This window comes from Haliaeetus leucocephalus, unplaced genomic scaffold, assembly GCF_000737465.1.
Source record: "Haliaeetus leucocephalus isolate CR32 unplaced genomic scaffold, Haliaeetus_leucocephalus-4.0 Scaffold340, whole genome shotgun sequence".
Classification (NCBI taxonomy): domain Eukaryota; kingdom Metazoa; phylum Chordata; class Aves; order Accipitriformes; family Accipitridae; genus Haliaeetus; species Haliaeetus leucocephalus.
In genome coordinates this window covers 6,684,358-6,706,734 of record NW_010972776.1, presented here as the reverse complement: position 1 = coordinate 6,706,734, position 22,377 = coordinate 6,684,358, and the positions used below count along the sequence as shown (strand labels likewise).

General features: G+C 35.6%; 1 protein-coding gene across 3 annotated transcripts in view; it reads right to left on the bottom strand.

Moving 5' to 3' along the window:
- The window catches only part of DIAPH2 (diaphanous-related formin 2), a 265,399-nt gene that overhangs the window by 87,263 nt on the left and 155,759 nt on the right, over positions 1-22,377 (bottom strand). For all 3 annotated transcript variants that reach the window (XM_010572431.1, XM_010572432.1, XM_010572433.1), the window contains one exon: positions 18,533-18,697. In XM_010572431.1, the coding sequence (XP_010570733.1) occupies positions 18,533-18,697 (165 nt within the window). The remainder of the gene's footprint in view (positions 1-18,532; positions 18,698-22,377) is intronic.

Sequence of the window (22,377 nt, the reverse complement as noted above, 5' to 3'; positions counted from 1 at the left end):
TGCCACTCCTTCCTCCTCATACTTTTCACCTGCTCCACCGTGGGTCCTTCCTGCAGGCTACAGTCCTTCAAGATAAACCTGATCCAGTGTGGGTCTTCTCCACCTCCTCCCTCTCCTTCCTCACAGGCCCTGGTGCTCCCAGAGCTGTTTCTTGTACATTTTCCCCCTCACTCCTCACTGCCACACAACATATTGCCCTTTCTTAAACATGTTTTTGCAGAGCCATCCAGAATCGGTTCTGGCACAGGGCAGCCCCGGCCTCTCCTCACAGAGGAAGCCCCTGCGGTCCCCCTCTGCCAGCACTCAGACACGTAAATCCATTACGCTTACTCATCACTTCTTTTCACAAATACCTTCCTAACTCCTTTTACACTGCCTGCTCTCTCAAAGAAGAGAAGCATTTGAATTCCCTTAAGTTGTTCCCCAAGATCCTAAATTTCTCCTTAGTTTTGCCTTCCCTAAGATTCATTTATTATGAAGAAATTCACTGAAATCCATCACGATGGGATTTCACCAAATGTCACAGATAGACATGATAAATGTTAGGGACAATTTTCTTATTTATATTCACAACAACTACAAATTTATTGCTCCCTTTCCTCTCCAACTCACAGTATACTAACAACCTCTACCTACAAGTACTGTTAGGTCTGGGCTTCAGGTGATTTGGGGAGTCGCAACACGTTATGTCTAACAAGTAGTAATAACAGTAAAGAAGATACTGGATCAAAAAATGTCCAGAATTAACAAGGCACGTGCTCATTAATGACGTTTCAGCTTAAAGAGCTGAACAGTCAATACTTACTAAGCACAGGGCATAAGATAAATGGTTTCCATGTCAAAGTTGACTTTATTTCCTACACAATTTAATCATGCCTTAAAAACTAAGAAAATCACATATGTTCACAAATACAAACAAAGATTTCTTTGTGGATGTCTTTGTAAATATCCAAGACAATGTATCAGTTAATATTCCACAAGTAAAATTTCCTTAAGAAATTTGGGGCAGACTTGTATTACACAGTTCTATGTATTCCTCAGAAATGACATTTCAAATGTTTATAAATGAAGATGACTATTCACCTTACTGTGTACATGCCAAGAAGAAACTACGGACAATGACTACCACTTCCAAAAGAAAATCCCATCTAAAGCACCTTTAAGCGTTAAGATTTATATAAATTATATCAGTATTTGGTAATCCAAGACTCCCAAATGCCTCCAAATACAGAATATTCACTCAAGCAAAGGTCAGCATATTTCAGTGTGCCTGCCTATGCCATTTTAAGTATTTACTGAGGTAAAATACTACATATAACCCCTTCCTTAATAGCTGATACTGTTTTGCAGCAATGCTGGATAGCACAGTTACCAGTGATGTTACTTGTGAACGCACTTGAAAATTGGACCAAGAACTGCATTTGCTGTACCATCACACAACCGATTGCACTGAGAAACACCTTTTCTTTCAGAAAAGAGAATAGAGAATTAAAGGAGAGAAATCAATGTTTTACCCTTTTTTGATTTTGGACAGTTCTGTCTCTGCACATTCAATCACACTTGACAGAGATTTCATTTTAGTGCAACTTCACAGGCTGTAATAAAAGTAAATGCCCACAATCTTATGAGAGAAAGCAAATAAGAAGTGTCATGGCTGAACTAGTAGCCCACTAGCCATTGACATACTATGATTAGATCATAGATTGTCACATTTTCTAACAGGAAGACTACAGTAGACTGAACTGAAGTTCTAAAGTTACTGTATCTGGAAATTCACTTTGAGACAGACTCTGTAAGTCCTAGCTGAAGGAAAACTATATGAAAATACAGATTGCAGTTCATAAAATACACTACCAATGATGATTCAAACAAGAGCCATTCAAAATGAAGCTTTAATCTTCCTGAAGAACAGTAAGATAACAAAATACTGATAACTGTGTGTGAGACTGTCTATCTTCATCTACCTACACCCATCCCTTCGCATACGTGTGTATCTACATACAAAACCAACCCCCCCATTCCAAGACATGCAGCACAGGAAGCACAAAGAGGTCAGATGGGCTTGTCCATTATTTCTTCAAAACGCACATTTCCCAGTATTTTATTTTTTTCCAGTATGTAAATGCTTTAGAGTATCTTCACATATAGTCTCTTTAGAGAGACTATAAAGGAAGAGTCGTAGACAGCAAGTAAAAACCCACTAAGCGCTAACCTGAAATACCAGACCTTTTTCCAAACAACCTGTTGCTACAACAGGTACAGGTTGCAGCAAAGGACCATTAACACCCAGCACCTTCTGCAGTGGTCATACTGGGCACTCTGCAAGGCAGGAGAGAGAAACCCCAGCGAGGCATCACACCAATACACCTCTGGGGCTTTTGGTCCCTAGATTGGCCATTTCAAAACGGAGTGCAGTGCTGCACACATACAGCTTCAGAAGCATTTTTCTAACAACATAAAAGGGTTACTCCGGAGAAAAACAAGTATCTTATCTGCTCTTAGCTTTGCTCCAGTACTCCAGTAACTGCTTGGTAACAGCTCCGGTATTTCTGATTGTTATTTAGTGAATTCTTTCATGCCATCCCCAATTCTCTTGAACCTCCTACCCACCCAAATAGTTTTATGTCACATTCCTTGAAATTTAATATATCTTCTTTTCATCTACATACCAATTCAAAATGAATATTATGAAAAAAAGAACAAGGATGATCTATTTGAATCATCACCATTGTTTAGTGCATGCAATCCCTTTCCTTCATAAAGTATCTCAGAACCAAACCACCTGCAATGTACTTGTTTATTATTATTATTCTCCATCAGGCAGTCTGACTCTTAACCATTTCATATTTGTTATGTCATTTACTACTGTACATTTAGTCAGAGTTGGATGGAAGCCTGCAATAAATCATTTGCAAGAACATAGTCCCAGTTGTTTTCAAGTCATGTGCTGAAAGCGAAATAAATATATATTCCCCTGTATTTATAAACATACTTTGTATTTGAATTAATATTGCTAACAAATTTGATCATAGTTTTTCAAAGCTGATTGAAGATGACTGTAAATAAAGATAAAGACAATTTTGACTCAGATGTATAGTGTTTTCTACAGCATTTGCTCTGCCTGAATTATACCACCAAACCTTGCTGCAAAAGGTTATTTTTCTCTCTCGTGTGGCTTCAATTACTTCATTATTTACTATTTCCTTGCTTGCTAGACCTCCAGACTGTAGATGAGCCTAACAATTTCTAATACAAAGGTGACAAGATTCTGCACCTGCCTTACCACAGTGTTATTTGGGGCCCACCAATCTAAAGTTAAAAGTAATCTAGACATCATCTCCCGCTTTCACATCTCTTCTCTTTGGCATACTTTTATACTCCTCTATACCTATTCTCTTCCAAACTCCGGAGTTTTACCGGACTTCTTTTAATACAGAACAGTGTTATTTCAGGTTACCAGGTTATTTTTGAGTATCGAATGCCAGTGATATCCTTTCTGTGTAGGTTTGCAGGCTAAATTGCCTAAAAAGATAGAGATCAGTTTGAATATTGAAAAAAATAGCTCTGTAATTGGCATTGCTTTTAAAAGAGGAAAAAAATAATCAGCAGTTTCGTTACTACAGCATAGCTCAAGAGTGACAAAAGTACATACCAGTGTCCATAAGTATACACTACACAACTATACTTATTCCCTAATTAAGGGATAAAACCAAACTAATATAACAGTTACAAATCAGATAAATGTCACAAAGCAAGAAGCAATCTACAGTTAAGAAAAAAAGCCTTCCCAACAGCTTTGGAAAACATTTTGAAAAGCATTCATCTAGATACTGTCTTTTCGAAACACGTAAGTGCATGCAAAAACTGAAATAATTTTCAAGTGAATCTCGACAAACAGAAATATTTTAATGCATACAACCTCTTTTTTTGATGTGCTATTCATAACCCTCCGTATTTTTGGTTGGTGCATAAAAATATACAGTTTTTCTAATTCAATTGCAAATCAAAAGTTAGAGAAAGTTTGAGTGTGATTTTTTGTGGGTTTTGTTTAAATAAAAACAAAACCAAATTATCGTCTCTCCTAGCAGAGAAACAGATTCAGCAAGGAATATCATCTCTTGTTAAGGGAGCTAGTTGAAGGGGCACGTAGCTTGATGTTCCCCCTTGTGTTTGTTAGGATTTACTGAAGTAAGGCTCTTGTACTCAGGACTGCCAGTTTATAGCTTGGCTTCCTTAAGAAGCAAATAAAAAATTAATGTATCTCTTGCATTCTGTATATATCTTAAGTTTTGACAGACAAACAGATATTCACACACCAACATGGTTGTAAATAGCCTCTCAAAGGTAAATTATTAAAAACAAGAAGAAAGAAAACAAACTGTAACACACAAATCTCCTTGGATATTAGAGATGCAGTTGGCTACAAAGCAGTCATGCACCAATAATGAAGGCTGCCTGTGATCCCTCAGGCCTTCCCTAAATTTGCCTTGCAACTGCAAATATGTGAACTGAAGTTCCAGGGGGAAAAAAGAAAATTAAAAAAAAAAAAAAAAAATTTTTTTCAGTCATAACTCATTAGGAACAACAAACTCAGATTAACTGGAAGTTAATCTACAGAAACAGAGAGAGTTAAAATACAGCAGATTGAGCAATCAGTTTACATGTAAAAGAAAGATCTTTCATGAGTATTCCTTGGAGGATAACATATTCAAATACATTGTTATCCTTATGAAAATAATGGAAAAGAGATGCAATGAGCTGGTATTAAACAAGGGCAGACAAATTTAATTTCCTGATGGGTGGTCATGAAACACTAAGTAGAAAAGATTACGTTTGAGATACTGCCCCATGGTTCATGCATCAGGGCCATCACATCTGACATGAAATGTCTTTGGCATGCCATTACAGATTAATATTTTTGGCAAGTATAGCTGCTGTTGTACATTCAGGTAGGGAGAAGGGTTTTGCTGTCGGCTTATCAGCTGTGTTGCAAAAACACTTAAAACTGTCTAGCAGTGTAAGGTGGAAGAGGTTTTCACGTGTTTACTGAACCAAATTTAAGGCTACCAATGAAAAACTATATTGTATGTCTTAATTACTTAACAGTATACGTTTGAATAATTACTAAGTAGCTCTCAAGTGGACAGATTTGGGACTGTTTTTAATATCACCTTTAAATCAGTATTTGGATACCAGAATAAACATGCATGCCTAATTCAGATTATTCCTGAAAGAGACAGAGCACTGAAATACACACACACTAACAAAACTGTATTATTGTCATTACAAAAAAAAAAAATTTAAAAACCCAGCAAAACAAATGTTAGCTGTTTTGGGTACGATCTGAGAAGAGAAACCAAGGCCCACAGCAGATGAATTATTGTTTTATTCAAAAAGTGATCCTTCCGAATTCAGGAAGAGACAAATCAATAGGTTGGCACGTGAAGCCTTGCATCATCATGCAAGCACAACCCTTTAGATTCTTTAACAATAATTTACTCTTTCTAAGGTAAATCTGTAAAAACTGTTCCCACAAAAGCCTAAATCCAGAAGAAAAAGTGATTTTTTTATTATTTTTTAACAGCAGGACCTCAAATATGATGTGTTGAAAGGTTTCAAAATTTCTGGCTAGAAATTCTCAATAAAATTTAATAGAGGTGGTGAGAATTACACACAATAAAAGTGTTAATTGATATAAAGTGTTTAAATAACAAAATAAAACTGCTTGAGTTTGAAAGATTTTGCATGCTTCCTTCAAGACAGGGCTGACAGACTATCAGAAGAAAGCATTCTAGAGGTTGTGTGGCATTACACTCCAAAGAAATGATAAATGTGAAAAAACCCAACACTGAAAGGGTATGCTTATTCCTCTGCATTTTTTCCTCGATGTCTCTTACACCTTCCACTTCATGCTTCGTATTATATTTTGACAGGATAATCCAATTCTATTAGCTTGCTTTGGATTTTCCTAAACGTGATAAGCAAGCAAATATGAACTTAAGGAAGTGAATGAGCTATAATTTACTACAACATCAGCAAACTAATTGAAGATGCAATAATGCAGTGATCAATCTGAAATCACAATTAAGACAAACATGGATTCAAATTATCAAATTATCTTAATATGATATATGAACAAACAGAATGATGAGGCTAAGACTATATGAAACACCCTTGTGGAGATTTTAGAGATAAGTCAGATTGCTTCTAAATCATGACAGCTTTTTAGAAATATGTTAGGTGCAGAGGTAAGCATCTATAGTCTGTAAGCATCTTCTATGGAAGGGTCTCTTTTAGACTTAGAATCTTGCCAAAGGGAGTCACTTAGAGCAGGTAATGAAGTCTACTGGTTTACAAGAGTTTTTCAACGTCTGGGTTAGATTCACAGCTTAAGTATTGCAATAGTCAAAATCCCAAACTATGTCTGGTTGCCAGAGTGGAATGAGGATTTTGAATCCTCATTTAAATAGTATAAACTTCCAAGATAATGCCTGGGAATAATGACATTACTCAGTTGGATTTGCCGACATCAACACTGAATGAAAAGTCTGTTTATCAAATGGAAAATTCTAAAGAAAGGTTTTTAATCCTGTTCCTTTTCATAGAATCATAGAACCATTTAGGTTGGAAAAGACCTTTAAGGTCATCGAGTCCAACCGTCAACCTTGCCCACTAAACCATGTCCTGAAGTGCCTCGTATATGCGCTTTTTTAATACCTCCAGGGATGGTGACTGTCCTGGTTTCAGCTGGGATGTAGTTAACTGTCTTCCTAGTAGCTGGTACAGTGCGGTGTTTTGAGTTCAGTATGTGAAGAATGTTGATAACACTGATGTTTTCAGTTGTTGCTCAGTAGTGTTTAGACTACAGTCAAGGATTTTTCAGCTTCTCATGCCCAGCCAGGGCACCTGACCCAAACTGGCCAACAGTGTATTCCATACCATGGGACGTCCCATCTAGTTTAGGAACTGGGAAGGGGGGGGGGCAGGGATTCGCCGCTGGGGGACTGGCTGGGGGTCGGTCGGCGGGTGGTGAGCAATTGCCCTGCGCATCATTTGTACATTTCAATCCTTTTATTACTACTGTTGTCATTTTATTAGTGTTATCATTATCATTATTAGTCTCTTCTTTTCTGTTCTATTAAATCGTTCTTATCTCAACCCAGGAGTTTTACTTCTTTTCCTGATTTTCTCCCCCATCCCACTGGATGGGGGGGGAGTGAGTGAGCGGCTGCGTGGTGCTTAGTTGCTGGCTGGGGTTAAACCACGACAGTGACTCAACCACTTCCCTGGGCAGCTTGTTCCAATGTGTGACAACCCTTTCAGTAAAGAAATTTTTCCTAATATCCAATCTAAACCTCCCCTGGCGCAACTTCAGGTCATTTCCTCTCATCCTATCACCAGCCACAGAGGTTAGGTTAGGAAACTTAACTTCATAGTTTCCTCTAGGCCATGTTTTCCCGTATTACTTCCGAAAATATTACTTAATCAAAGGCATCACTACTACCATGAAATACGACATATGACATCTGTTGCTTTTACCCCGTCCACAAGGGCAACCATGTCATCACAGAAACAAGTTAGACTTCTCAGAAACAAATCCTAACCCCATCTATGCCGCCTGTTATTTCTACACTTGCCTACCTTTAAAAGCTTGCAAATGCAGTATACTGTAATTCAGTTTAATTTCTTTTATTATTATTTATTTTTACATATTTTTTATATCTTCCAAGAGAAATGTCATCCTTACCTTTTATATCATGAATAGAGTAGCTACTTATCTAGCAGTACTAACAGCTTGTTAGTAAAGTTGATGAGTTACCACTCCTATGTGAATTCTTTGCTTCTGATTCTATGTCGTGGAAACCAGGACATTCCATTACATATAAACTTCACTAGCCTACACCTAATTCCTAATTTATTCAATATCATGACTAAAAAAAAATAATAATTGTTCTCAGCACTAGCTGGATGTATACACTCAGATGAGAATTTAGAGAGTTTAAAAAAGGGTCTTTGTGTGGGTTATTGAGGCGGGGGGGAGGAAGTGCTTGCTATACACTGCCTGTTAATAAGAACAATGTTTCACTTTTGATACTACCTCTTGGGAAATTTCGCTAGAGAAAATACTTCTTGCTCATTATTCTTTATTTTTTCATAGCTTCCTGCTACCTAGAAACTGTTATCTTTCAGACTACATTAAAGAACTGTTACTTTTTAAGCAGAAGGGAGAAACTGTATTCCCAGACAAATAACCGGGGAGAACAATGAATAAATACAGCCTTTCTTTTAATCCACTCCTGAATTACAAACTCAATTTATGAGTTTGAAAGCTGGGAAGTTAGCTTGACTATGTGTTGCATTTCATAGTAAATCATAAATTTATTATGTATTAATTTACGTATTGTATATTCATTGATTTATATTATTGTAGCCAATGACCTGCTGCATTCAAGCGACGTATCAAAAAAGCCACAGAAAAAACCATTCCTGAGTCATGGAGCTTGAAATTTACTTTGAAGCAAGTTATAAGCAAACAAATATTAGAAAGAAGAAAAGGTCTTACAGGTACATTTATACTCAAGATGCTGAATCCACTGTGGTGAAAGCTTTTTCGTTTGAAAGCAAAATATCAAATGTTTTGTTTCCTGCCTGGTTACAGGGCATCAATCATATAAAATCTTGAAAGACCAGGGTAGTCATCACCCAATAAAAGTGGTTAGTTTACTGAACATCTAATATGTCTTATAATTTTGGGGAACTTTTCACTTTCTGGATCTTGTATGACAGAGATACTGTAAAAGATCCCAGCCACACAGTAATCATCAATCAATAGTCTGTGTTGATACAAAAGGGCAGTTTATTTCACAGGTCTTTTACAAGAACCCATCTCTCATACTGGCAGTTGATGAGTTACATCTGCCTAAATATTTTCTTACACTAGAATACAATCCTTTTTCCCTCAGTACATTTATAATGTAATTTAAAGACTTAATTCCTTATTCAAAGAGCTGCATTTACACAAACGCAAGGGAAGCAGTCACCACTGATAAAACTGTCTACTGGATATAAAAAAAAAAAAAAAATCACTTCACTGAAGGAAAAAGCTTCTCTGCATTTCATAACAACTATGCCCATAAATGCCTGTTACTGCTTCAAATTTTACCCAGCTATTCTTATAGGCATTATTACAACTTTGGTTTTTTAGACTCAAAATTCACCTTTAAGACTATCTGCATTAAAGAGGGAGCCCACAGAGCAAACAAAATCCAAAATATTTAAGAACTGTATAAGAAAAAAGAACATTTCCTATCTAATGCTAAAGTATATATTTCATACAACTTCCACAAACCACACAATCTCATTAAAAGGAAGTTTATCTCCATTTGCAAATGTAGGCGTGACAGATTTGGTTCTAGAGTATTTGGAAATGTCCACCAACAGAAACAAACGTTCAGAAAGTGAAAGATTAAAAATATTTCAGATCATTTGATATAAACTCTGTGAGACAGCAGGTTTAAGTGAAGAACCAAAGCAGAAAAGAACAAACTGGCATCTTGCTTCAGGCAACTGATTAATCATTATTTGATAAGCACCTGAAACCATAGCAAACCAAAAATGTATCAGGTTGCAATTGTCCTCAAGGACAATAGAAATTTGTGTTTACTTTCGACGGAAGAAAGGTCTAAATCAATAAAGTCTAAAAAATATTTCTTCTTCAAAATAGTCCCAAATATAAAAGGCACACTATTATTCAGTGGATCTACTATTTTAACTGCAAAGAGAAAAAGAAAAAATAAAAGAGAGGGAAAAAAACCCCAACAACAAAAAAACTCTTATTACTACTTTTGACTTAATTTCTCTGTAATCATCAGCTCCAAGAGAATAAATACACTTTTTTTTTCTTCCTCCAGGCTCAATTTTGAATCGTGTTCCATTTGCAAAGGAAAGTCATGCTGAAGTGCTCTACTTATTTCTTGTGATATATACCTTGAATAAGAAGAGGTTATCAAGACATACTTAAGCACAAAAAGTAAACATAGACATAGGTGACACAAGTACCAGGAAAAATCTCGTTAAAACCTCACTTCAAAGGTTTAAATATTCTACCTAATCTTAGGGGGGGCGGGGGGAAAGAAAAAAAAAAAAAACCAAAAAACCTGAGCCTGAACAAGAAGCAGTACAGCCATGAGGGGACCATGAGGGACAAGAGTTCTAACTGCAAGAGGCAGAAGGGTAAAGTGATGCAAACTTTATTTCATTGTCTCACTACAATGAAATTGGCTCTAATTATGTTTCCTGAAAAAATGGTTAGAGAAGCCTGGGGATGGTTTCAGGACATGGTTTAGTGGGCATGGTGGTGTTGGGTTATGGCTGGACTTGATGATCTTAAAGGTCTTTTCCAACCTAAACCATTCTATGATTCTATGATAAAATGGAGGCAAATAGAATAATAAATAAATAAACAAACTCTGTTTCTTCAGTCTTCACCTCTATGTTGATTCGCTATACTGCAGGCTCAATGAACTTAAATGGCTCACAAGGAATATTTCATTACATGATAGGTCAGAGATACTGTAAATTTATTTGGCTATTTGGAATCATCTGATGGGCAGTTTCAATGGTGTCACTTATACTGAATTCCCAACTACGCAGTGCTTTTTTCTCCTCCTAACCTCATAGAAAAGCACCCCAAGAATACTTATTCTCTCTCACACGCAGGTAGACAGATGTTGATAAAAACTAAGTACAAAAGATTAATTTGGTACTTGACTGGAAACTTTGCCTCTGGACACTTTTAAAGACATAAAACAACAAACAACAAAACATCCACAAATAAATCAGTTTCTAGGATAATTGTCTATTGCTGGGAAAAGTATAGAAAGTGTTCCAAAAGCAATCAGTATGCCTCACAAAGACTGAGAAAGGTCAGTTACTGTACCAGCCCACACTACCTACTTATAATTTCCTTTCTTCCTGTTGTTTAGGGATAACAGAATAACAACTTATATGGAAAATTTTGCTGGAAAATAACTTGAAGAGAAACTATTGGACCCAAAGGAATATCACTGTATTGCTGATAAATTTTGATTAGAAGAATGATGAAAAAACAACATTGACTGTTCCAGAAAATGTTTTTTTCATAAACCCTACATCTTGTCATTCAGCCTAACAAATTGTAAATGTTTAAACCACGTGGAAGTACATTTATTAAATACTGTTTCTGTCCAACTTGCAGAAGGCAAGCAATTAGAAAAGATAATGCATGCATATATTTTTTTTATTTCAAGTCATAAAACAGGCGTTATTTTCTATTCGATATATGGCACTTGCTTTAATGATCATCAAAAGTCTTTAACATGAGTTTTCAAAAGACCAGCTGTTTTCTTAACATTAAAATAGCTTGATATGAGCTTTATAAGACAAACATACATCAAGCTCCAAGCGTACTTATATATATGTATACATACAAGCACACACAGAGCATTTTCTCTGTGACCTGGGGATGTGCCATTCAGAATATATTTCTGATATAATTCTTTTAGACTCATCTTCAGAAACATTCATATATATTTCATCTTTTTCAAATCCACTAGCCGAGTTGCATGATTCTATAACATAAGATATTTCTATCTTTTGTTGCAAATGAAAGAAAGACAGACTGTCACTACAATCAACCTATTAAGTCAGTATTCTCACTTTTACATAGGGGAATCATTTGCAGAATCAGAGGTTAAGCAAAGAGAAATACAAGTAATAGCTGTTGTACAAAGGTAATAGAAGGCAAGCCAAGATTTTCTGAAGGGCTATATTGAATTCTAAGCACTCACAAAGGCCAATTATCTCAACCTGTATACACTGTAGTATCAATTAAAACACGCTGTGTACATAAAGCGTTCATTGTTGGTAACTGACCTTCAAGGCAAACCTTCTCAAAGCACAAAAGTCACCCGTCTTGCCACGCGGGAGGCCGAACAAGGAACTCCTGACAGAGCTCTGACACAAACCAGAAACGTGGGGAAGTGGAAGGACAGCCATACTATCCAGAAGGAATACTGCCCAGGGAGGCAATTAGTTAAGAAAGTCAAAGCTCAGATGGAGATAAAACTGGCCAGGGGTGTGAAAAGCAATGAGAAGGGCTTTTATAGCTACAAGGACTAAGGGAGATAAAGGAAAATGTAGGTCTGCTGATGAATGGAGCATGGAACCTAACATCAAAGTAGAGGCTGAGGTACTCTGTACTGCCTTCATCTCAACCTTCACCATCACTGTCTCACAGGCAGTTTGGGCAAGTGACTGATGTCATTGCAAGGCCTCTATTTCGTCAAAAAGTTGTGGGACTCAAGGGACATCTCCAATGCCTGAAAAAGGCAAATATTATGCTTGTCTTCAAAAGACTGAGGAAAGCTTGGTGAACTACACACCAGCCAGCCAGCGCTTCTGTTTTTAGAAGACCACAGCGCAATTTCTTCTGGAAGCCATTTCCAGGTACATAAAGGACAAGAAGGTAACTGGGAACAGCCACATTGGACTTATCAAGTATAAATTGTGCCTGACCAACCTGCCTGCCTTCTTTAATGAGAGGACTGGCTCTGTGGATGTGGGGAAGGCAATGGATGCTACTTACTTTGACTAGAGTTGTGGTATCTTCATTCATGGAGATACTCAAAACTCAGTTGGACAAGGTCCCATGCAGCTTGAACTAACTTCTACACTGGCCCTGCTTTGAGCAGGATGACACACTCAGTGACCCTCTTAGCATCTGCCTCCAACCTAAATTACCTTATGATTCTATAGTTTGTCCTGTCATCATCAATGTTCACACCACAAATGTTAGCAACAAAACCAGAAGAAGCAATCTGAAAAACTTCTAAGTTAAAACTGCTAGTAGCAGAAGAAACAAGCTTTATCAGTAGACAGGCATTAGTCATAACATAGGAGAACAACAAACAGGAAGAAACAAGACATCAATATTTTAAAAAAATCTGGAATAATACTTCAGTCATTTACCAAAATACTAAAAAAAGTTAATGGGACCACTTAGAGAAAGCATGCAGGCATTACAATAGTCTGAACTGGACAAATTTAATAAATATGCATGCTCTAGGGAATATTTGGACATGCTGTATATCCTCAGTCTTTTCTGATTGCTCCTGAATTCTCATCAGTAGTTATGACTTTTTTACAGTAAATTCCACAGATTAAATGAGTTTCAGTGTCTTTTTAGGTTTGGGAAACTTCTTACAAGTATCAAAAAGTTGCAGAAAATCTTAATTCTTTTTAGTAATTTTTTCCTTGTAGAAAACAAAACAAAAAAAATCACTGTACTGTGAACTTTTAATGCTTGCCCTAGGCCTTCCTCAAGTGTCTGGAAAAAATTAAATCCCTAAACAAGAATCTTTATGCCACTAAAGTCTACAAGGTTCTGCTCTAGTGGATAAAATAAGTCAAGAAATTCTCAAAAGACCTAATTACAATTATTACTACTACTGTATATATCTGAACAAGTGAATTGACTGAAGCACAAATGATGCTAAGGAAAAGAAAATGTCTCCTTAAGCTGCGTAAGCCTCAGATTTCACTTTTTTATATTAAAGCATTACTATTTAAATTAGTATGCATCATACATACGGTACAAGTTAATTTCCTTATTTAGTAACTTTTTTTTTTAAAAAGAGGCTTAGAAGATAAAAGGACAGATAAAAATTTTCAAGACAATAGCATCAGATGGATATAATTAACTATTTAGACCAACACATAGCATTAGAACAGTATCTTGGCAAATTATTTTTTCCACTTTCTAAAATTATAAAGCAATGCAAGAAATTAGCCCTACTTTTCTGGAAACTCAGAAAGACTATTTGTGGTATGTCTTTTCTATTTTGAATGCAAGTTTAATATTCCAGACCAGAACATAGAACTTGACAGTTCGGTCTTGATAAACAAGATTAATTAACAAAGACTTAGTCTTTGGGATAATTTTCCACCCTGGAAAAGCATTTTATTGCAGTTTGTTATTATTAGGTAAAACGTACATATCGTGTGAATATCCTAAGAACTGACCACATACAGGTTTGTAGAAACTCCAATACTCAGTCCCTGAAACACCTGGTGGATTGTGACTTTGGCTAGAAGAAGTAACAGAACTTAGTATTAATAATGATTTCCCCTTGACACAGAATGCACTTTATGTCAATTAGGTAGTGAGATGTTAATGTCTTGCGATGCGTTAATTTTTTGAGTATATTTACACCACAAGATGAAGGGTTCTGATGAGCTGTCATCAGAACATGACAATCTCATACCAAGGATTATAAGAACGTATGCGTGAGCTTATTGTGATCCTCAGTAACACATGACCACTAGTTCACAACTACACAGTGCCTACCAGAAGGAGGCCTTAATCTTGATTTATCCATAGCTGCTACTCATATCAACTTTTTAGAAAGAAGGAAAGTCCATTAAAACTGATTTAACTGAGTACATAAATTAAATACAAAAGACAGATTACATTTGAAAAAAGCAGAGTAGTTACAATCTGCTGAAAATATACAAAACCTACTTGCTCAACATCAAATCTAGCAGAAGAAAAGGATTCAAGCAGAGAGTGTTTCAACTGTGCCAAACACTTTCACAACAGCCTCTTCCCTTCCTATTAAATAATAACAATAACAATAATAATAAAATCAAGGCAAGCCTGCTGTCTGCTTTGAGTACTGCCTAGTACTCGGAAGAAAGCAAGTATCTCTGCACTGACATATAAAGAGCAAAGTAAAAGAGATTCTGGCAAATAAAACCCAGATAATATTTCTCAGTATAAATGATTAGGATAGTTTATACAATTTACACCACTGTTTCATATCCATAGAGAAGTAAGATGCATACGCGTGTTTATAGCATTAAGCAGAGGATTATGTGTAAATAATAATTAACAGTAGTTTGCACAAGTAGTCTCAATACCTTCATTGCTCTGATTGGTATAGCTATTTCAGTTCTTAAAAATAAAGTTAAAACTGTCCTAACCTTTGACAGCTTTTAAAACAGTGAGAATTAGGTATCTGGAGCTTTCTTCTATGTACAAATGAAGTGATTTCATACTGAAGAAAAAATTAATCTCAATTAAAATTCTTCTGTGACTAAATACACCACCTGAACAATCTAGATTGGGAAGCATGTGAACAAAGTATTTCACTAAATGTTCCTAAAACAGGACCTCACTTAAATGAGGTAAATTAGCAGATATTTGGGGGATGGGTGGGGCTGGTGGAGGGAGAAAATTCAGGCCAAATAAGAGTCATCCCTTAAACACAGGCATCAGAGATGCACTGAAACCTAAAACTAGACAGGCTATTATTACAAATACTTTTTATGAAATTCAGCCAAGACAAAAAAACCAACCAAACAAAACAGACAAAAAAAAAAGCACAACCCTCCCCCGGTCAACCTCTAAGGTTTTTGGATTCTATAGGCTTGAATTGCAAGGCGTGTACTTAGCCATAAATGCCACTAACATAATCCTAGAAAGCTGTTTTGCAGAAAAATGAAGGTCCTCACAGGAACTGGCTGAATGGGAGGCAGCATTGTGGCCTTGCAGCAGAGAAGGTTGAGTGCACACTGGGCTATGCAAAACTGTAATAAGGAGGTTAAAGGAAAGAATTCTTCTACTCAACTGGTACTTTCAAAACCACACTTGGAGTTCTGTGTCCAGGCTGGGCTCTCCAGTATAAGACAGATACTGATACACTGGAGTGAGTCCAGCAGATGATACCAAGAGGAAGAGGAGGCTGGAGCATATGACAGAAGTAGAAGATGAGAGAAATCAGTTTGTTCAGCTGTAAGAAGAGAAGGCTCTGCAAAGACCTAATTGCTGTCTATGACATAATGGGAGGGTGTAGAGAAGACAGAACTAATTTTTCTCAGGGGTGAACAGTGATAGAACAAAGGGTGATGGACAAAAGTTGAAACATGGGAAATTTTATTCACTTATTTATTTTCCCACCACAAGTGTGAGCAAACATTGGAAAATGGACCCAGAGAGGTTGAAAAAGGCCCTGTGCAACCTGCTCTAACTTGATCTTTCTTTGAGCAAAAAGTTAAACTACGCAGTCTCTGGAACTCCAACCAACATAATTCCATGAATTTAGACATGGATAGGCAGCAACCTAGTGTTGATATTGTACGGAAAGTATAAAAATAAAAAGTTCATCAATTAACCCAGATTCTGTCTTTGCAGGTAGTGGAACATAAATCATCAGAAGATGCATTGCATGTCCATACGTTTGAAATTTTGGCACCATAAGTCTTGTAGTGATTCCTTCATAACCAGTGCTTTTAATCCAAATTTTTTCTTCAGTTGCCCCTTTGTTCTTTAAGTTATCAGAATAATAGACATAGGGGTAAAGCATTAACTGTTATAATCATACATCATATAGCTGTTATATTAAAGGCCAAAGGATGGAATAACTATTTATTTCTATAGAATACAATGTTAATGTAGAAAATATAAATTACTATACCTTGAAACTCAAGAGATTTGCCCTCTGTACAAAAATATACAGATAAATCTCACAGAATTGCTCTATCCCTAACTAGCAATCAATAAATATAGATAAAACGTAGTCAGCTAGATTGTATTTCCTCTCCTTATCAAAATAATTAGCAACACCCAATTAGTTATACCCACACAAAAACATTGAAAAGAACAAGTGTTACTGAAAGCATAATATGAAAACATGTATCATTAATTCTACATCAAATAGTCCAAAGTTCATGACACTGAGAAAAGTCAATAGTCCAATTATTATCACTATCATTTCTTAAAGTCTTAAGTAGAGCTTCTTGCTGTGAAATGAAGACCTTTTACATATAGATTTAGTAACACCCTCACCGCTGAATTCAACACTTGAGTCTTACAGAATTACTTACAGAAATTCATTCTAAACTTAAAGCAATGACAATTTCATCTATTCCTGGAACTGTGATGTACACACAGGGATTTCTTTTCTGCTTTTGGTTCATTTGGAAAGGCCACAAAAACATTCCAGCTTTGTTATCAGAAGAGTTATTGCACTTCCTATTTAATTTCTCACATTTACCCACTGAAGTCCTGAAATCCCAATTCACCACCACCACCTCACCTCCACCCACCCCACCCACCCCCCACCCCCGTATTACTCAGTCACTCCAAAGTAATACATGATTCTCTCACACATATTCTCCCTGGAAATTCAATTAAAACCATTGAAGAGCAACAGGCCAGCAGCCAGGTCTTTAGGAAATCAAAAGGAAGGAAAATAAAAGGAAGCAATCGGAAGTATTTCCATTCTAATATCCCTTCCAGAAAACATTTGCCCTCTAGTTCCTACCACCTTCATAGCAGTTTAAATACATACTTGAGGACATATTTTCATCAGAATATTTGGGCATTGCTAGTCTGAAGTCTGATTCAAGTCGTTACAATAGAGTAGGTTTCGAAATGCAGATATCCGCATTTGAAAATGTAAGCCTTGGATTTATGAAAAAGCAAATATGCTGAAATATCTCATGACAACTATTCCTGTTCTTGACAAGTCTTCACGCAGATGTGTTGGCATACTTACTAATTATAAAAGAATTGGTGATTTGCTTATGGAAAAAAATGAATAATTTCAGCTATTTTAAAATAAATAGTTAAATATATAGTAGTTAAAGCTTTCTAATCAAGTACACTTGGTATGAAAATTATGTTTTAAAGTAGTTATTCCTCCAGCACATAGAAACTGGAAGTCCTTATGATTACATGTTAAATTAAGCCAGCTACTGGTAATAGACAGATCAGTGAGCCACAGCTGTATGGTAAACAGTGGTATTTCCAAGCGATGTTAATATTCTCTAGAGACACAGTGTGACATTCTAGGCATCTGTTTTCCCTGTACACTTCCTATGGTGCAGCTAATTATGGCTCCCAGACAGCCACTAGGAAAGATAACATTAAACCCATTAAAAAACTTGGCTACTTAAAATGAAATTCTTAAATTCCTTCACAAAAAAAGCCATACCCTGACATCAACCACACTGGATGACTGGAAATAGTAATATAAGCATCTAAGTGAACTTTATGAGTTCTGCCAGCAATACAGAGCTCATTTTGTAAGTCTCAGCCTTAGCGTCACAGCATCATTAAGGCATCAGCCAGATACTAACACAACATGAATATAGACATGTCCATTCAGGTCTTGATTTTAACATTTTTGCAATGTCACGCCTGTTTGTTGTGCATCAACCAACAGGCAAGTTTTTTAAAAGCAGAAAAATATTTTCTCATTATCCGTATGTCCCAACCACATTGACAGTTGAGTTGGCAAGATACAAACTGGAGGATTATAGTTATCAGTGACCAAAATCTAAATAATTCTGGAAACATTCATCCAATTTCCTGCCACAAAACAAAAAATTAAGTTAACTATAACACAAGAAGTAGAGAGAAGAGGAAAAAATTAAAATAGGGAGAAAGAAGAAATAAGAGCATGTATAATGTTTTGCAGACATTACTCACCAAAAACAGAGTTCTGAAGTTGCTCAGATCGCCAAAGAATTCTTCTATGCTTATTACTTTGGGATCAAAGGTAAAGTATTCTCCCAAGTTTTCATACAATTTATTCATGTTGTTGTGCATGTTGGACAATTTTTCATATATTTCTCGGGCACTCTCAGCAAAGCTGTAAGGTTTTGTTAAGGAAAACGATTCAAATGTAATCCAATGTAACAGTAAAAAACAAACAGGTAAAGGAAACTCAGTACAAATGTTAGAACTGGAAAATTTGCTAGTGCTGTCCTGCTTTCAAACAAGACATTTTTATATATTTATGTTACACGTCTGCAAGGTCATACCAACATAAGACGGTGGCACACTTTTCCATTAAATGATCTCTTTCCAATACTGACAATTTGCCATTAACAGACTATACAACTGACTTTATAAAATTTCCAAATATCTTGGCCATTTTTCTTCTAATAAATTATTAATTGTGTAAAATACATTCTATGAAAAGACACACAAAAAATTAGTTTGCTGTGAGAATCTGACTATCATGCCCCACTCTGTTCAAGTGATGTCACGTCCTCCGGACTGTGTAGATATTTTATATGTCAAATTTGCATTATGCATAACTACCAATGACAAAATTATATAGTATGACATCTAATTTTCTTTGCCTTTTATTATACATGAGTCTTCTCTGGGGATTCTTTAATGCTTAGCCACATAGCTCAGCTCACACCTCAGGCTTCCCATACTAGGTACACTCATTTGGGGTGCTGTCTCCTCTTAACTATGTAATTTCACAGAACTTATAAAGATGGAATATCCACCCACCTGGCCCAATTAATTGACAAACAGTTTTGAAAAATTATTATTAAAAAGACACCACAGAACAACAGAATTCTTTTTTTTCCATTAAGAAGCATGGAAGTCTAGAAATGAAACTGAGATTGACTTCCAACCCAGCAGTCATCATTAAAAATTTGACATAATCCTTCTAAGTAGAAAAATGTGGCATTTTTTCCCCCTATATGAAAAAAAATATTTTTACAGCAATTCATTTGCAAATACTGGAAGGGTGCAAGCTACTAAGAGAATTATTAGTTTGCCTCAAAGCAAGTAAGTTTCAGTCTGCTGTTTTCTTCTGCTGTGGTTGTTTATATCCAAAAAGATACAAAGTCACAAATCACTGTAAAAAAACAGCTAGTACAGGACTAAACCAGTTCTGCTGATACTGAATTGTAGCTGATGAAAGTGTTGTGCTGTACATATCAAAACCCAATAACAAAAGACACAGGTTATTCCCTCAACTACAAAAATTATGCGGCCTGGCTCCCTGTGGCTTTTACTTAGAATGACTCTCTTCCATGTGGATTCCGATCCTTAATGCAGCAGAGCTCATGCTTCAACCTTTCCCCATACTTGAGGCACTAATTTGAGACTCTGCCTAGTATCACATTTCTAATTACTCAATATTTTTGAGATCCCTATCTCTCTGCAAAATAACAAACAACCTGGAAACTAGTAAGGGGAAAGAGACATACAGAGAAATCATATAAACCATTTGTTTTTGAGATTACACTAAACCCCAAAAAGATTCTTCAGAAAATAGTCAACAAGTTGCAGAATAAAGCAAGGAAATAGTGGTGGATACTCTATTCATAACACTTCCCTAGTGTTTGGATACTGTTAAGTACTTAAAAGGCTGTCATTTCACACGCTACATGCAAGTGGAACAAAGCTGAAGATATCTTACATTGGAATGAGGCCTAATAATTCACCTGGATTCTCCTGCTCCAACTAATAGGAAGGTATAGTAATTTAAATAGTAATTTTAATACTATATAATTATATAGTATTATATATACTATATATATGTATAGGGATAGCAATTTAATACTGAGGGAATAGTAATTTAAAAGCTGGTTCTTAATAGTATGATCGAAAACTTTATATAATAGAAATTTTCCTCCTAAGAATCCTCTCTTCTTCATTAAAGCTTCAGTAGTAGCATAAAAAGAAAGCTGCATTTGTTAGCTTATAGTGTTCATTTAGAATGGCAAAAAGTAGAAAACAACAGTGTGATGGATCTTAATATACAAATATCAAGATTTTGAAACAGTAATATCTACCTATATAGTTTCATACCAATGTAAACCCAGTAGTATTATGTATATTTTCAGTTTATTGAAATGAAGTTTAACCTGCTTGGTTAGAATTTCAAGCTTGGACTGTTGAATCAGTCGTCTTAATACAACACAAACTTGTTATAGTTCAGTCTTCAATGACATTTAACTGTACAAAAGGAAATTAAAGTTTAATGGCGAGAATACATTAAATAGGTAATAATGGCACATTACTGAATTATTGAGCACAGCCTAAAAATTTTAGAAAAACATGAATTGCCTTACAGTCAGCAGACTACTGTCTTGAACAACCCACCAAAAATACTAGGAAAAAGAAATACGAAGTTATATAGTTATACAAATTCTATCTGTGGTTCCTTTAAAACCAACCTCATATACAATAATATAAAACTAAATTAATATACTAAAAATGACTGAAAGGTCTGAAAGAAAATTAAAAAAACCTTCAAATGTTCTAGATCTGAAACTAATTCTTTGAGACAAAGCTCCCAGAGTCAAATTCTCCATTCAGGTTGCACATTCAACATGAGAAATAACAACAGTAAGCACTAAAAAGAAAAAAAAAAACCAATACTGCTACTGAAACTAGAAGATACTTTAAAGTAACACTGTAGAAACATATACTGTAATTTTAACATTATTATTTTTTATCTAATAATTACCAAACTGCAAATAAGAAACACCATTAACAGACGGATTGTAAGACAAAAGAATGTCGGTAAGATAGATGAATATGATGAGCAAAGAGAGAATAGAGTATTTTCTCTATACTTAATTTTGAAGAAAACAAGTCAGTACTGCAGAGACAATAGTTTCCAGTCATATACCATGTCATATTAACAAAGTTACTTTGTCACACTCTATATGCTTCATGCAATCTTCATACTTATAAAATATTAGTAACTTGAAACATCACCTTGAAATGTACTACTTCAAGTCATTGCAAAGACTTAGTCAATACAATAATTCTAGAGAAGCAAAGCCATACTTGCCTACACTGTTTCATGAAAAAACATTATTGAAAAAACTAAGCTATCAAAACTTTGCATAAGGGAAATATTTAAATCCAAAAGTTTTCATTAATATAGATTGAAGCTTTAATGAGTGCTCATCTGAAAACTGTAAACAAGGTTTCGGTCTTGCTATTCTGAACCAAAAGAAAAATCACAGACATATTAAGTGTAAAGATGCTTGTTCAACGAAGAGAAATTATTTTATTCACAAGGTTGTTTTTCCATGGTTTTTTTTAGTTTCTTTTATAACCATAATAAAAGTCCACGCCAAGACTGTACTGTAAATAGTATTATTTGAAAAATTAAAAAAAAGAAAAAAAGAAGAAAAAACCCCCCTCTAACAGAACAAACTCACTTGGAAACAATTTTCCATCCTCAGTACCATACCTGTCTCCCCAAGTTCCACATAAACCAAGAAAAATGTGTTTGTATATCTGAATATACAGAGACTTATTGCTTAACTAAGATTAGGAAATACACCACTGCAATGATAACAGAACCATATCTAATCACCATCCAGGCAACTTTGTACATAGAATCCTTACTGAAGTCTTTAAATACTTATTTTAGTGGTTACTAGGTAAAGGAATGTTTATGCCCTTTAATCCGTTTCCTTTTTTCATTTCACTACTGCAGAAGGCAACTACACCAAACTACTCTGAGATTTTTCAGGTTTGAATTTTTGAGGAAGTGTTATTTC